Source organism: Delphinapterus leucas, chromosome 7 (assembly GCF_059928025.1).
Source record: "Delphinapterus leucas isolate spDelLeu-1000000601 "Yukka" chromosome 7, BTC_Dleu_Yukka2, whole genome shotgun sequence".
Classification (NCBI taxonomy): domain Eukaryota; kingdom Metazoa; phylum Chordata; class Mammalia; order Artiodactyla; family Monodontidae; genus Delphinapterus; species Delphinapterus leucas.
This window is the reverse complement of record NC_143135.1, coordinates 8,254,991-8,270,200: the sequence shown is the minus strand read 5'-3', so window position 1 is coordinate 8,270,200 and position 15,210 is coordinate 8,254,991. Positions and strand designations below refer to the sequence as shown.

Sequence of the window (15,210 nt, the reverse complement as noted above, 5' to 3'; positions counted from 1 at the left end):
GGAGGAGTCAAGAGTGCCGCCTAGGTTTCTGGCTTATGTGATTGGGTGGACCACGGATGTCACTCACGAAGATAGGCGGCTTTGGAGGCGGGGCATAACCGAAAGGAACGCCCCCTCTGTGCCCCGCCCATCGGTGGTAGGATGGCGTCGATTGGCTGTTTCGAGGAAGGCGCCAAAAACTGACAAGGGCGGGCGAGAGGTGTATCCTTACGTCACTTCCTAGGGACATCCGGGCCCCTCTTTTCCCGAACCCACAGCTGCGGAACTTCCGGCTGGGGCCGCCACCTTGACTTCGCGACCTTGGGTTCCGGCTAGCAGCTACCTGCAGTCTCCTCAGTGTAGTCATGTCCGTGCTGACTCCACTGCTGCTGAGGGGCCTGATAGGCCCGGCCCGGCGGCTCCCCGTTCCGCGGGCCCAGATCCATTCCAAGCCGCCGCGGGAGCAGCTCGGGACCACGGTGAGGAGCGGGCCGGGAAGGGCATGGGAGATGCCGCCGGCCGCACCTGGTGTCCCGCGGCAGGTTGGGGGCCCGCCGGGTCTGGCGCGCTGCACCTCGCGGCCCGCAGCGTAACGGGGAGCGGCAGTGCTGGTTTGGGTCTGGAGGGGGCGAACGAGGGGATGGTGCCCGGCGACAGTCGCTGTTCAGTCAGCCCCAGGGTCTCGGGTCAGACCGTGTCAGTGCAGCCCTGTCGCTTCCTCGCTGTGCGGTCTCGAGCAAGCTTCCTTAGCCCTCTCTGAACCTGTTTACCCGTCGGTTCATTGGGGGATGCCTGACGGCTGTCAGCGCTGTCACTGTTACCGCTTTTATTTATTTGGGGTGGGGAAGAGGACCCCAACAGGCTTTAATAATTCCCAGAAACGTGGGAGAGTTTAACCCTTAGTGACTTTCACCTGTTTGGCGCATTTCTACATTTGCCTCAGTGGCAGAACTCGGTCTTGAGTGCGAGTCTTCAGTGTCCAGGTTAGTGGGCTTCCGGTTAGGAGCAGAGCCCGGAGAGCGCTGCGGCGGAGGAAATAATAGTGACGGTAATTGCAGCTGAGCGCCTGCCGGGTGCCAGGCGCCGTGCTAAGACTGCTGTGCTGGGCTCATTCGGTCCTCCCAGTCACCCCAAGAAAAGGCCCTTTTCTCCATTTCGTGGCTGAGGGAGCGGAAGTTTAGGAGCAGTGTATTGACTTGTCAGAGTCACACCTTCAGTGGCAAAGAAGGAATTTGAACTCCAGTCTGACTCCAGGTTGTGCTGTGATCTTAACTGCTATCGGGAATATGGAAGTGGCTTTAAAAAACGCTTACCTCTAGCCCCAAAGGTTTGGGAAGGGAGGGCTTTTTAAGACAAGGAAGGGGAGGTGCATTTTTTTAGAGTTATTGGTCTGTGCGAGGTCCCTGGGTCCCAACAGACCAGCTTTGTTCCTGTCCCTTCACTTTATCATCTGGTGGTGGATTTACCCTAAGCCAGGCTGACCCCCACCCCATATCTGACCCTTTACCTTAAGGCCTAGAGTGGGCCTTGGATGCTCTGGCCCTCCTCTGGAGCCTGAATCTTGACTCCTGGAGGGGGCTGTGTGGGCAGACTGCTCGGACTACGAGAAGCCTGGGGGAATCCTGACTCTGAGGGTTCCTTTTTTCTTGTGCTCTGTGTAGGATATCGCCATTGGGCTCACCTCCTGCTTCCTGTGTTTCCTCCTGCCGTCGGGCTGGGTCCTGTCTCACCTGGAGAGCTACAAGAAGCGGGAGTGACAGGAGCTGTCCTCCCCCTCAGCCTGTGACCTGAGCACCCGACCTGTCCTGATCATGTCTGCTGCCTTCCTGGCCGGCCTCCCCGGGATCCCGTCCTTCAGTGACAGGGCCCTCTTCTGCAGTCGTGACCTCTTCATTCCTCCATGTTGACATCCTGGGACCACATGTATCCGTTTAGAAGGCCCTGCTCTGTAGGGCCTCCCTTGTAACAATAAAGTCTATTTAAACCCTGCTTCAGAGGGAATTCCCTGGCGGTCCAGTGGTTAGGACTCCGCTCTTTCATTGCTGAGGGCCCAGGGTCAATCCCTGGTCAGGGAACTAAGATCCTGCAAGCTGTGTGGTGTGACCAAAAAATAAATACATAAACCCCGCTTCAGAAACTCATCATGCCTTTGGCCTGGGCTCCTGCCTCCATACTTGAGCTGAGAATGGTGTTGGGTGGGGTAGGGAGAAGAGGGCCTGGCTGGCTGCCTGGCCCTGCCGGCTTACTGCCCTGTGGTAGGTCCAGGGTGCTCAGCCGTTCTCCTCGATACCTGGAAGTGGTGCTTCCATTGCGTGCTTTCCTCTGTAAATGTTTTCTGGCTTCTGTGGAAAACAAATCCTGTTGTCGTCCGGCAGCCTTTCTTGCTCCCCCTCTAGTCCTCTTGGCCGTACCAAGCTCGGGGCTCTGTGTCTGTGTCTGCCCTCTCCCAGTGGGGCCAGCTCTGCAGCTGGAAAGCCCGTTCTCTGTGGGGCCAGCCTTCCCTGTCCTCTTTGGTCGGTGGGCTTCAGCCATTTCTCAGGTGCTTGTTGCCCTTCCTAGTTGCAGGTGGGCAACGTTACAGTATCTTGCATTTTTATGTCAACCTGGGGCCCCTTTTGTTTTAGCACCGTGTCTGTGCACTGACTGGCTTCCTTGTTCTCTTCCTGCCTGCTTCCCTGTGTCCTCCCCTACTCGGCTTGGAGAGTTTGCTGCTTTTCCATCCATCCCAAGGGCCCTTCCTCAGTGATTCTTCCTGGGGGCGCCTCTTAGCTGGGACAGGCATGTGAAGCACTTCCCACTGCGCTGGAATTCTGACTGCCAGTGTCTGGAAGGAAGGCTCTGACCTGCTGGACCCACCCCTGGAGGAGGACATGGCTTTAGTTCTCTGCATCCTCTTTGCTGGGGTGACATGAATGATTTCTGAGCAGACACAGGTTCAGCGTCCCCTGTGGAGCTGCTGGATGGTGGGCAAAGACGCCAGGTGAGAGCTGAGGGGCTCTAGGTTGTGGGTGCTTTAGACCCTGCGAGTCAGAACATGCGTCTCGCCAGCCCCTTTTGCAGGGCTCGCTTTATGTTGACAGGAGCTGAAGGGGGACCCTGCTCTCCCTCCCTTGTCTAGTCTTTCCTGGCCTTTTTGTGTGGTGTCCAGTGACGCCTGGTTGCTGTGGGCACACATTAGGCTGTGAGCTGTCTTGAGTTTCTGTGGTAGCTCCACTGCCCTGCCAAGGTTTGATTGGGTGTCCCCCATTTTTGCGCCCCTGGATCCCAAAGGGGCACAGTGGTCCGCTTGGCCCAGGAGGGCTACCTTAGCCCGAAGCTGTGCGTCTTGAGCCACCTCTGAGACTGATGGGAAGCCAGTGGTTACAGGCCAGATCTTCAGGACCCGGTCTGAGAAAGCCCTTAGGAAGCCTAATAGCACCTCCAGCCATTGTGCTCCCACACCTGCTGGGTGCTGCAGCGTGCTGAAGCGGGGCAGGGTCGTAGACTTGTGGGTGGGTGGGAGAGTTTTGGATGTGAGTGAGCCGTCATGCTTGGACCACATCTTCCTTCCCCTTGTTCTCAGTGGAGCCACTAAGCTTAAATCTGGTCACCTTTCTGTGTCCCTCTCTTATCCCTAACCAAGTCAGAGGCCGAGGGGCCATTCTTTGTAGCAAAAGCAAGGCTCCTTGTGCTCCCAAAGGGCATTTTCTGTGTCTGAGGGTGTCTTGTCAGATCCTGAGTCCGGACGGGTGGAGGTCTGTCCTGATGTGCACACCGGGCGGGGTGGAGGGGTGCGGGGGTGGTTACAGTCATGGCAGATGATACAATGCACAGAATAGTGGGCTGGGAGGAGGCCTGGGTTTGAGGCCTGGCTTGGCCATTTACTATATGACCTTGAGCAAGTCATTTAGCCTCTCCGAGTCTCAGTTGTCACAATTGTAAAATGAAGGTGGTGATGTGGCAGGAAGAATAATGTCTTCCCCAAGATGTCCGTGCTGCCCTAATCCCTGGAACCTTGTGAATATGTTACGTTCATGGCAAAGGGGACTTTGCAGATGTGATTAAAATTAGGCATGTTGAAATGGGAGGTTATCCCCTGGGCCCAGTGGAATCATATGGGTCCTTAAGGTGGACGGGGAAGGCAGATACTTCGCATCTCAGAGATGCCACCTGGAGGACTCTGCCTGCCTTGGGGCTTTGAAGATGGAGAAAGTTGGCCGTGCTCCAAGGAATGCAGTGACCTCTAGAAGCTGGGAACAGCTCTCAGTTTACAGCCAGCAAGGACATGAGGACCTCAGCCCCAGAGCTGCAAGACACTGAATTCTGCTAATAGAATCTGCATGAGTGGGAAGCAGATTCTCCCTCAGAGCCCCTGAAAGGGAACATAGCCTACAGATACCTTGATTTTAGTCTGATGAAACCCATTCCAGACCTCTGACCTCTAAGACTGTAAAATTATACATTTGTATTGTTCTAAACCACTAAGCTTGTGGTGATTTGTTGTGACAGCAATAAGGAGACAACTTTGTCACTCTCCCGGTGCTGTGAGGCGCTCAGAGGAGAGCTGGCACCAGTGGCTGGATCCTCAACAGACTTGAGGTGAATTGCAATGTGAGGCATTTGCAGCAGGAAGGTGCCCCAAGGAGCGTGGGTGGTGTGAGTCGGGGGTGGGGTGGGGTGGTGGCGGGGCTCTCCCTTTGCCGCCTCTGCCCCTCCTCTGCTTGCTTCCTGCCTTAGGTGGTGTGAACCCTGCAGGCAAGTATCCACCCAGCCAGTGGCCCTGAAGTACAGCCCCTGCTCAGCTTCATCAGCCTGGGTGCACCATCAGAGCCTCCCTAGACCGTGATTTTGGAGCTGGCAGCCTGTGGACCGTTGTGCGTTCCTGCAGCGGCATATCCAGAGGTCCCTTTCTGGGCTGAGCACGCCCCCACGCCTCCCACTTGGGCAGCTGCCTGACTCCCAAGCCTGTCTTGGGAAGGATCACTGGGGCCTCATCTTTGGCGCACCTTGAGCCTTTCTCCTGGCCATGACCCCCCTGTGAGGACTGTGGCTTTCCCAAGGCCCATACCATGTCCTGTTCCCTGGCCCCTTCCCCTGAGAGGTTGGGTGGGCCTGGAAGCCTTGTGGCTCTCTAGGGCCTCTGTGCCGTTCCATAAACTCTTCCTCTGTGGCTGAGGTTTCAAAGTCCCTGGGTCCTGGTACGGGGTCTCCTCTTCCTCCACCTGACAGAATCCTAGGGACAGGGATGTGGGGTCTGGACACGTGCCAAGCCTGTGAGGAGGCATCTATGCCTTGTCGGTTCTATGGAAAAAGTCCTGAGCAGCTGCCTGTCCCCTTTGTGACTATTTCCAACAGCAGCCTGAACCCAAGCACCAGTGCTGCCTATTTCATTATAGGCTTCAGCAGGCAGGACCAGCAGTGCTGGACCATTTCTGGGTTTGCAAATTGGGAGGCAGAGACGTTTATCGTCTGGAGCTATGCTGGTGATTCCTGGCAAATATGCTGTTGGGTTTTAGACGCTTCAGGATAGAGAATCAAAACCCGAAAATGGTAAAAAGTACCAGGAGAGATGGAATGAGGGTAAGAGAACAGTTGTTAACTACTAAATTAATTGGCATGGAAAAGAGTGGGGCAAAAGTTGACCATCCTGGGCTGGATTAAGAGCCAAAGTTTCCCCCTGGGCATTTCCTTCCCATTCTGCCTGACAAGAGGGGGAGAGTGGGCAGCAGGTAGGAGGACCCCTCATTTACACACCCTGCATAGATTGAGGGTGCAGGTCTGTTCCTCAAGCCCCAGACCCTTGTGTGGGAGGGAGGCATTTACTTGGCGTTGGCAGCCCGCCTGCAGTCCAGCACTGGGCCACAGATGGATTCCTTCTCACTCTCCAGAGCAACTGTGTTCTCTGTCCCCGCCATTAATCCCAATCCCAACTCCCCCTGAATGCCTCTCACCCCTCAGACTCCCTAGTCACAGTAAGGAGTCGGGGTAAGGGTGGAGTTGTCTTATAGTTATTTTCAAGATTTTGTAAAGCTAAATAGAAATCAAGTTTTTGTCATCAACTATCTTAGCTCATTTGGTAATACCAGTGCTACTGACTGAAGATCTGATTGGCAGTTACAGATTGCATTGTTAAAATTGGGAAAAGGAATGAACACTTTGGTAGGCATGGAATCCAAACAGGGTGGCCCTTTTCTTCCTTGAGTTTAGAGCAACCCCAAGGCTCAGTGACCCAATAAATAATAATTTGCAATGCGGCTGGGACACAGACTTGGCATTTGTAGCGTTGCTGTGAGAGAGCCACTGTGGGCTGTGTGGTGAGCCTGGGCACCAAATGCCCCTGCTCCAGGGCTGGATGTAGCTGATAAAGACATTAGATCACATTCTGCTCCTGTATTGTCACGAACCGAGGGATTTGATTGGAGCTCTGGCACGGCCTTCTCAAGTGCTACAGACCACCATCACTTCATGAAAAAAGGCCCTCCATAGTGAGAAGCTGACAACCAGAGCCCCAGACTGTAACCTCTCTAAATAACAGCATCTTTAGCATCCAAGCCTTGCTACTTTTTAAGTTTTAGTTTTAGATAATTCACAGACAATTTTAATAGAATACACAGAAAGATCCTGTCTACCTTTTACCCGCTTTTCCCCTCTGGGTAACATCTTGCATTTGAAACTATAGTACAGAATATTCCAGGATACTTATATATAATCAAGATAAAGAACATTTCCATCTCCACAAGGATTCTCTCCTATTTCCTTTTTACAATCACACCCACCTCCCTGCTGCCCCCTACTCCTCCCTAGCCCTTGGCAACCACTAATCTGTTTTCCATTCTTATCAACTCCTTTCTTTAAAACACCCAAAAAACCAAACACCCTGATTTTCTCATAATCAGAAGGGCAAGGAGTCCAAAGTTAGGTCCTTGACCCCAAGGGACATGTTCTCCCTGTCGTAAGCGGGACACCAAAGCCCGCTCAGAACCGGGGCTCGGTGGAGAGGGGCGGTGAAGCCCAGGGCTCTGATATTAGCACGGTTCCTGGTCTTCTCCACCAGGTGATCCTCAATCGCCTGCCACGAGTTCTGGAGCCCGCAGCAGGAATGTTGCCTTGCGTGATTTTAATTTCATCTTCCTGCTTATCTCAATAACACAATCCGCGCTTCAAACTCCAGTGAAAAGAAAACTGAAGTGGCCCCAGGAGACTCTTATCACCACCCGGCACCTTGGGAGCCTGGAAAGATGGAGCCGAGCGAGTGTGCGGGTGGACGGTGGGTGGGGACTACCTTTCCTTTAACCTACTTCCGCGGCGGCCCCACCGGACTGTGTGCGCCCCTCAGGTGACGGCGCCCGAGGGTATTCCGTTGCTAGGGGCGTTACCAAGGAGGGGCCACGAGGAGGGGCTCTCTTCCGGGAGTAGGGCAACTGGTAACCCGGAAGCGGTCGGCAGTGCGGCGCTGTTTAAAGATGGCGGCGGAGGAACCTCAGCAGCAGAAGCAGGAGCCGCTTGGCAGCGACTCGGAAGGTACCGACCGGGGGAGGGCCGTCCGGCCTGGGCTAGCGGGGGCGATGCTGGATGGCCGGTTCCCGAGGAGAGGCCAGGGGTGGGGCGGCCGGTGGCGAAGCGCGCGGACGGCCCCTTCCTCCGCCACCTCCCCCCCTCCCCCTCACAATGGAAGGAGCCTCTGTCGCGACCCCCGGCCCGGCGGGCGGGCGGGCGGGCGAGCGAGCTGGGCGGGCCCACGGCCTCGGCTCTTCTCCCTCGCTCGCTCCCGGGGCGGGGCCTAGGCCGCCCCGCCCAGCGCCCAGCCCCCTCCGTGCCGGGGCCGGGCGCCGGGCTCCCGGGTCCCCAGCTCTCCCGCCCCGGTCCTCGCAGTCAGCCCCGGGCGTCCTCCGGGCCCGGCTGTCCGCCTTCTCCAGAGCAGACCGAGCCCGGAGGGGCGTCGAATTACGCCGGGCTGCGGAGCACAAAGGACTGGGTGGGCCGCTGGGGATGCTGCGGGCGGCCCGGGGTTGTGAGCGGCCGCAGGTGTGTGCCCCTGAGGGCAGCAGCCTTCGTTTCCGGTAGAGCCCCCTCTTCTGGCTTTGCAGCCTCTTTCCGCCTGTCTAGGCATTGTTTTCTTAGACCCCTGAAGAGTTGGACCTTTCAGAACGATCCCACCCTCTTCTTTTCACCCCTGAGTTAGACGCGGGGACTGAGTAGGTCACTAGGGTGGGAGGGACGGCCCTGTTGCGGGGCAGCATAGGGGATGGGTGGAGGCCCAGCTGAGGATCCGGGATGCTCAAGCTCAGAAGGATTGGCCTTAAAAATCATTCAGCACCCACCTCCCATTCTAATCGCACACTCGAGGGACTGAGCTTTCGGAGACCCAGCCTCCTAGAATGGACTTGTTCAGGATCATGTAAGTTAAGAAAGAGCCAGGGCCAGGATTCAGATCTCCTGGCTCCTCACCAGTGGCTGCTCAGAGCGGGGCCCACAGGGTGGACCTGCCCAACTCACTGATGAGCATTTAACACTGTGCCTCTAAGGTAGCACCTCCTCATGACACTTCAGTGAAGGGGGAAGATGGTGGTATTAGTCCCCATTCACAGCTGAGGATAAGCCTCTGCAGTGAGGTAGCAGAGGAGGGTTTTTGTGGTGAAGAGTGCAGGCTTTGAAATTAGACAAACCTGGGTTTGACCACAGGTCTTAGACCTTGGGCAGATTTCTTCACCGGTCTGCATTTGTTTATCTGTAAAATGGGCACCATTAAGAATACCCAGGATGGCAGGTGGAGGAAGGGTGTGATTGAGCAAAGTGCAGGCTCACAGGAAGCTCTCATCCAGCCCGAGGCTCTGCCTCCTTATCTTTCTTTCCTCAGGAGACCCTGCCTGGCCCCAGAGCATTCCCGGGCTGCTGGGAAGTGATGTTAGAAGGCAGGGAAAGGGTTTGTTAGAGCTTTAAGAGTGTACCTTGGGGGTCATCACCTTGGCCTCCTCACTTTAAAGATGAGAAAACTAAGGCCCAGGAAGGGAAGGGACTTTGCCAAGATCACACAGTTGGGGTGGAGCAGGGTGTGACACAGGCTTCCAGATTCCAAGTCTGCTTTCCTCGCCTGCTCTTGTCCTCCGCCCAGGCTGCCTGGAGTGGGGATAGCCAGGGCCCACCGTAATCCTTGGCCTTCTTCCTTCTTCCAGGCGTCAACTGTCTTGCCTACGATGAAGCCATCATGGCTCAGCAGGACCGAATTCAGCAAGAGGTGAGGGGCTGTGGCCAGCGGCCCTACTTTGGGGATGCATAGGGTGGACCTGAGCCCCCTCCTCTGCAGGCTGAGCTGGGTACTAGATACCTTTATGGGGGCGGTGGTCACTGTGCCGCCGGCCTCAGCAGCTCTCATGTAGGTGCTGTGGCTGATAGGTGGGGGTCACTCCGTTCACCTGTCAGCGCGTGATGGGTCTCCTGCCCTCTGCAGATCGCTGTGCAGAACCCTCTGGTCTCGGAGCGGCTGGAGCTCTCTGTCCTATACAAAGAGTATGCTGAGGATGACAGCATCTATCAACAGAAGATCAAGGTGGGAGCCTGGCTGGGGGGCAGGGAGAGCTCTCGGGTAGGGACAGGGCGGGAGCGTGCCTGCTTTAGACCTGTTCCTCGCTGGGTCTGGCCTCAGAGAGGGTAGGATGTTGGGGGAGCCCTCTGGTTCATAAGCATGCAGACTCTGGAGGCAAAAAGACCTCGATTCAAATCCTGACTGCCACACAGCAGCTGTGTCCTCAGCTGCTCCTTCGATGTCTCTGAGCGTGCGGTTTCTGAGTTGTGGGGTCTTCATCTGTGGAATCAGGATGATGAAAGCATCTGCCTACAGGGTGGTTGTGAGGTTGAGGGAGGTGATGCCTGTGGGGCCTGGTGCAGGCTGCGGGGAGCTGACGCTTTCAGTGCTCGCAGTGGGGCCGAGAGGGCTGGGGCCGGCTGCGGGACGAGGGTGGCAGCGGGGACACAGTCCTGCATCCTGCTTCTGGGATGTGTGGAGAGGTAGGCAGCAGTGGGGAAAAGGGGCCTACAGACCTTTGTGCAAGGCCCTGCTGCATCACTTACCAACAGGTAAGTCCTTTAACCACTCACTTCCTTCTCTTTGAGCTGGGAGTTTGAAACGCGACAGTATGTGTAAACTGTCTAATCGGCACAGCCTAAGGGTTTAGTATTTTTTATTTTTAAATTTTATTTACTTATTTATTTATTTTGGGCTGCGTTGGATCTTCGTTGCTGCGCACAGGCTTTCTCTAGTTGCGGCGGACGGGGGCTACTCTTCGTTGCGGTGCGTGGGCTTCTCATTGCGGTGGCTTCTCTTGTTGCGGAGCGTGGGCTCTAGGCAGGCGGGCTTCAGTAGTTGTGGCATGCGGACTCAGTAGTTGTGGCTCGCGGGCTCTAGAGCGCAGGCTCAGTAGTTGTGGCGCACGGGCTTTAGTTGCTCCGTGGCATGTGGGATCTTCCTGGACCAGGGCTGGAACCCGTGTCCCCTGCATTGGCAGGCGGGTTCTTAACCACTGCACCACCAGGGATGTCCCAGGTTTAGTAAATATTACTCCTTCCCACTCTCCCCCAAAGATCAGAGATGCTTAGAACCTTCCACCTGAACGGAGGGACCTTTGGGGTTAGCCATTTCAGGGGCCAGTCAGGCAACCCAGGTGATTGAAGGTGGCCGGGTCAGCCAGTAGCAGGCAGTAGAAGCTCATGGGGCAGATGGGAGTGTCCATGCCTGTCACTCCATCGGTGCTTCCAAGACAAGCCAGAGGTTATTTTGTTGTAAAATCTCCAGGCTCCTAATAGTTGGCAGCTTGTTCAGATTTAAAATGTGGGGGCCAAACAGTGCACACAGATCCGCTCTGTGTGGCCTGTGATCTCCTCTGACTCCTTGCTCAGGCTGTTTATGGTTTACCCGAGAGGCCTGTAGAGAGAGGAAAGCACGGGCTCTGGGGCCCAGTAGACCTGGGTTTGAGTCCTGGCTTCACGCCTTCTGTGTGATCTTGGGCAGCACCCTGGGAGGAGGAGGAGGATGGGTACTAGCCCGCCGCAAAGGGCCTGGCAAAGAGTAAGTGCCCAGGATGATTCTGGTCGCTATTCTGGTAGCGGCAGTGATTTGGGCTCTTTGCACACATTTTGCCCGTTCATTTAACATTTCTGAGCACGTACTGTGGGCCAGGCACCGCTTTACGTGCTGGAGATAGACTGATGACTACAGCTGTCAACTCCCGCCCCCAAGGCGATGGTTCGTAGGGGAAAAACAGCCATTAAATGAGAGGTAACCCTAATGTATGTCAGAGGTGGTAGGTGCTGTGGAGAAAAGTGAAGCGGGACGAGGAGATCAGGAGTGGGAGGGTTTGTGGTTTTATTTTGTTTATTTTTATTTTTTATAAACTTATTTATTTATTTATTTATTGCCGTGTTGGGTCTTTGTTGCTGTGCGCAAGCTTTCTCTAGTTGCTGCAAGTGGGGGCTATTCTTTGTTGCAGTACGTTTGCTTCTCATTGTGTTGGCTTCTCTTGTTGCAGAGCGTGGGCTCTAGGCACGTGAGCTTCAGTAGTTGTGGGCTTGGGCTCAGTAGTTGTGGCTCACGGGTGGGCTTAGTTGCTCCGCGGCATGTGGGAGCTTCCCGGACCAGGGCTTGAACCCACGTCGCCTGCATTGGCAGGCGGATTCTTAAGCGCTGCGCCACCAGGGAAGTCCCCGGGTTTGTGGTTTTAAATATGGGGGTGTGTGAGTAATGAACTGAGAGGCAAGGGAGCAAGCTGGTGTGGCTGGCTGGGCAGAGCTGGGTGGGGGCCAGTGTAGCTGGAGCAGAGCAGGTAGGAGATGTGGGGGATGGAGCCGAGAAAGGACTCGGAGGGAGCTGAGTATTTAATGAGTTTCTCTGGTCGATGGTGGCCTGGGTGGGGATAGACTGAGCAGTGAGGTGGAGGCAGGGAGACCTGTGCGGAGGCTTGTGCAATAAAACTGGCTGGAGATGGAGAGACGGCCAGGGCGGCTGAGTGGCCCAGGTGAGTAGCGGTTGGATGCAGGCACAGCCGAAAGGGTCTGCTGCTGGGTTGGATGGGGTGTGAGGGTGGAGTCAGCAGTGGCTGGGAGGTTTTGGCTCCGCAGCTGAAAGGTGGAGGGCGGGCAGTTGAGGGGAGGCCGGGAGGAGGTCAGGAGCTGCCTGTTGGCTGGGTCGGTCTGAGGCGGTGGAGGCGAGGCAGTTGGGTGTGAGTTGAAGTTGGAGTTGGGGGCCAAGAAGGGGGCGGGTGAAGAGGTACGTTTAAATCCCATGAGCCGTGAGGTCAGGAGAGCGAGTAGAGCTGACGCGGAAGCTGCCCCAGGCCTGAGCAGGTTGTGCTGTTCACATGGCAGGGGCTGTGGATGGCCTGTGGCGTGGTTGTCTTCTGGCAGGTGACACGTGGGCTCTTGAGGAAGGGTGCGCTGTGGTTTGGTGGCCCCGTGACCACCACAGGTTAGATGAGGAGGGGCAGCGGTGAGGTTGGAGGACATGGAGAGGGTGGGCCCGGCAGCACGTGAAGGGAGGATGCAAGTGGGGTGGGTGCATCACCGGCTGGTCTGGGGAGGAGTGGGTTTGACCTTAGGGCTTAGGAGGCCATCCGTGACCTTCACTAGAGTAAAAGCCTGCTGGGATGGAGTTCACAGCAGAAGAGAAATGGAGACAGTGGGCACAGATGGCTTCACTAGAAGCCCTACAGGAAAGCAGAGAAATTGGGTGGTAGCTGGAAAGGAATTCACGGGAAGCAGAGCGTTTTTTTCGAAGGGAGAACTGGTCTTGGGTTTATATGCTGATGGGTCTAAACGTGTCGGGAGAGAGAAATTGATGATGCGGGAGGAGAATCCAAGAGAGGGGCGGCTCTGGTGGCCGCCTCAGACCCTCCGAGGATAGAGAGAGAGGCCGTGGGTGGGTGTGCTGCGGGGGCCGAGGGGCCTCAGTCGGAGAGGAAGCAGGGTCATCGGGAAGGTGACTGGGGGGGGCTTCAGGAGAACGGAGAAGGTATGAGATAGGAGAAGGGGAGGGGCACAGGCCGGGGGAGTGAGACCTGCTTGCCAGACAGCACTGAGGGCCAGACGCACACACACCCCGCTCATAGGGGAGGTTCAGCAGGCGGAAGAAGTTCCATTGAGCTGAGGCGGAAACTGCAAAAGAGCAAACCAGGACCTGTGAGCGGGCGGGTGGAGACTAGACGGGGGTGAGGGAGGCCGTTTCCCACCCTGGGGCTGTGTGGTAGGGGCCTCAGGTGTGGCGCTACGCCCCATACCCTAACTTGCTTGCCCTGGAGCTCTCAGGGTTTGAAAGACTGTTCATTGGAAAAGCTGTGTCGGTCAGGGACCCATTCTCTTGCCTGTTTTTATGAAACAGCAGCCCTTCGGGCCCAGCAGCGTGGCATACCCATTGGCTGGTGACCACTTCGGTGACCCGTGCACCCAGTGTGTCCATAACTCAGTTTCCTGGGGCTTTGGGGGCTCCTGGCAGTGGGTTGCTAAGTGAGCCCCCACCCCAGAGTCAGCAGCCAAGGCTGCCAGGTGGCTACTTGGAGCTCAGTTGCCACCCGCTCTGGTGTGACCTTTCTTGGGGGGGTTTCCTTGGCCCGCCATGGTTCTGGCCTGATGTTGACGGGTGCGGGGTGGGCTGGGGGCTGCCTCTCCGCAGGACCTCCACAAAAAGTACTCATACATCCGCAAGACCAGGCCTGATGGAAACTGCTTCTATCGAGCTTTCGGATTCTCCCACTTGGAGGCGCTGCTGGATGACAGGAAGGAATTGCAGCGGTGAGGAGGGTGGCCACTTGGGCACAATGGAAGCAGGTAGGGGAGGGTTCCGTGAAGGGCTTGTGGGCCCCCTCCTCCCTCTTGATGACTGGGAGGTGTGCTTCCACCTGAGGCCCAATGACGGGCTGGGCCTCTGCTTGGGGCTTCCGTCAGTGGCCAGTCCCCCACCCCTGGGCTGGTCTCTCTGGGCCCCTGCTCTGCTGGCCTAGGAGCTCATGCCAGCCTCTTTTTCCCTTCCATCCACAGGTTCAAGGCCGTGTCCGCCAAGAGCAAAGAGGACCTGGTGTCCCAGGGCTTCACTGAGTTCACAATTGAGGATTTCCATAACACGGTGAGCCCGGTCACCCGGTCAGCCGGAGTGGAGGGGGGTGGCCTGGCTGTGGCAGGGTTGACCCATCTCCTCCCTCATCTTGCCCTCTGTCCCCCTCGGGTGGCAGTTCATGGACCTGATCGAGCAGGTGGAGAAGCAGACCTCAGTGGCCGACCTGCTGGCCTCCTTCAATGACCAGAGCACCTCGGACTACCTGGTGGTCTACCTGCGGCTGCTCACCTCGGGCTACCTGCAGCGTGAGAGCAAGTTCTTTGAGCACTTCATCGAGGGTGGCCGGACCGTCAAGGAGTTCTGCCAGCAGGTGCTGCCCCCTCCCCACTCCTCAGACTTGGGCTCTTCTTTTCTCTTGTGCCTCGGGTGGGGAGCCCCGGGGCCGGGGTGGGGGGGATGGGGGAGGGGCGCCGAGACGCGGGCTGAGCCACCCCTGTGCCTCAGGAGGTGGAGCCCATGTGCAAGGAGAGCGACCACATCCACATCATCGCTCTGGCCCAGGCGCTCAGCGTCTCCATCCAGGTGGAGTACATGGACCGCGGCGAGGGCGGCACCACCAACCCCCACATCTTCCCCGAGGGCTCCGAGCCCAAGGTCTACCTTCTCTACCGGCCTGGACACTACGATATCCTCTACAAATAGGGCCGGCCCCGGCCTGCCACTGCCCTGCCTGCCCTCCCCTCTGCCAGGCGCTAGACATGTACAGAGGTTTTTTTGTGGTTGTAAATGGTCATACTTCACTCCCCCACCCCCTTCCCTGTCATACGACCTTCCGTGTTTTATTAAAGGGGACGCTGGTGGTGAGCCACGTGTGTGCGTGTCCCTGCTCTGCTGCTGCCCACCTGGCTGCTCTGTGTCTGGCTGCCCCCCTTCCCCTCAGGTGGGTTCCTCTCAGCCTTCCACCTGTCCACCCCCAATATTCCCTGCCAGGAGCAGTTTTGAGGGGGCTAGGCCTCTTGGGGATCCCTCCTGCTTATTGGGGTTCTGCTTCCTTCCCTTGAGGCCTCTGCCCCTTCCCTCTTTAGCTGGCCAGGGGCTTCCATGGGGATGTGGAAGTTCCTCAGAGACTTTCCCAGGGACCCAGGACCACCAAAGCTTCAAGCTGCTCCCTCATAGGCCCTGCCTCCACCCTGCTGTCCTGGCCAGGGCCTGGG

At 56.9% G+C, this 15,210-nt stretch overlaps 2 protein-coding genes across 4 annotated transcripts; both read left to right on the top strand.

Moving 5' to 3' along the window:
• The first annotated feature begins 243 nt into the window (after window positions 1-243).
• COX8A (cytochrome c oxidase subunit 8A) lies at window positions 244-1,968 on the top strand. The gene is made up of 2 exons (XM_022591671.3): window positions 244-458; window positions 1,641-1,968. The coding sequence occupies exons 1-2, from the start codon at window positions 345-347 to the stop codon at window positions 1,734-1,736; spliced, it is 210 nt and encodes a 69-aa protein (XP_022447379.1). The 5' UTR covers window positions 244-344; the 3' UTR covers window positions 1,737-1,968.
• A 5,395-nt stretch (window positions 1,969-7,363) lies between these two features.
• On the top strand, window positions 7,364-14,860 carry OTUB1 (OTU deubiquitinase, ubiquitin aldehyde binding 1). 3 transcript variants are annotated; one of them, XM_089914628.1, is made up of 7 exons: window positions 7,364-7,479; window positions 9,132-9,193; window positions 9,407-9,505; window positions 13,616-13,734; window positions 13,981-14,065; window positions 14,172-14,366; window positions 14,558-14,860. In XM_089914628.1, exons 1-7 carry the CDS (start codon window positions 7,422-7,424, stop codon window positions 14,696-14,698), a joined length of 759 nt encoding a protein of 252 aa, XP_089770754.1. In that variant the 5' UTR covers window positions 7,364-7,421; the 3' UTR covers window positions 14,699-14,860. The 3 variants fall into 3 exon arrangements, with proteins under 3 accessions (XP_089770754.1, XP_022447378.1, XP_089770755.1); XM_022591670.3 differs by having other exon boundaries at window positions 14,501-14,860; XM_089914629.1 differs by lacking the exon at window positions 7,364-7,479 and adding an exon at window positions 7,885-7,983 and having other exon boundaries at window positions 14,501-14,860.
• The last annotated feature ends 350 nt before the right edge of the window (window positions 14,861-15,210 follow it).

Excerpts from the sequence above, each read along its gene's own strand:
- COX8A (XM_022591671.3), top strand. The coding sequence starts at position 345 with ATGTCCGTGCTGACTCCACTGCTGCTGAGGGGCCTGATAGGCCCGGCC. Across the intron at positions 459-1,640 it reads GGGAGCAGCTCGGGACCACG|GATATCGCCATTGGGCTCAC; the intron begins GTGAGGAGCGGG and ends TGCTCTGTGTAG.
- OTUB1 (XM_022591670.3), top strand. The coding sequence starts at position 7,422 with ATGGCGGCGGAGGAACCTCAGCAGCAGAAGCAGGAGCCGCTTGGCAGC. Across the intron at positions 7,480-9,131 it reads GCTTGGCAGCGACTCGGAAG|GCGTCAACTGTCTTGCCTAC; the intron begins GTACCGACCGGG and ends TCCTTCTTCCAG. Across the intron at positions 14,367-14,500 it reads TCAAGGAGTTCTGCCAGCAG|GAGGTGGAGCCCATGTGCAA; the intron begins GTGCTGCCCCCT and ends CCTGTGCCTCAG.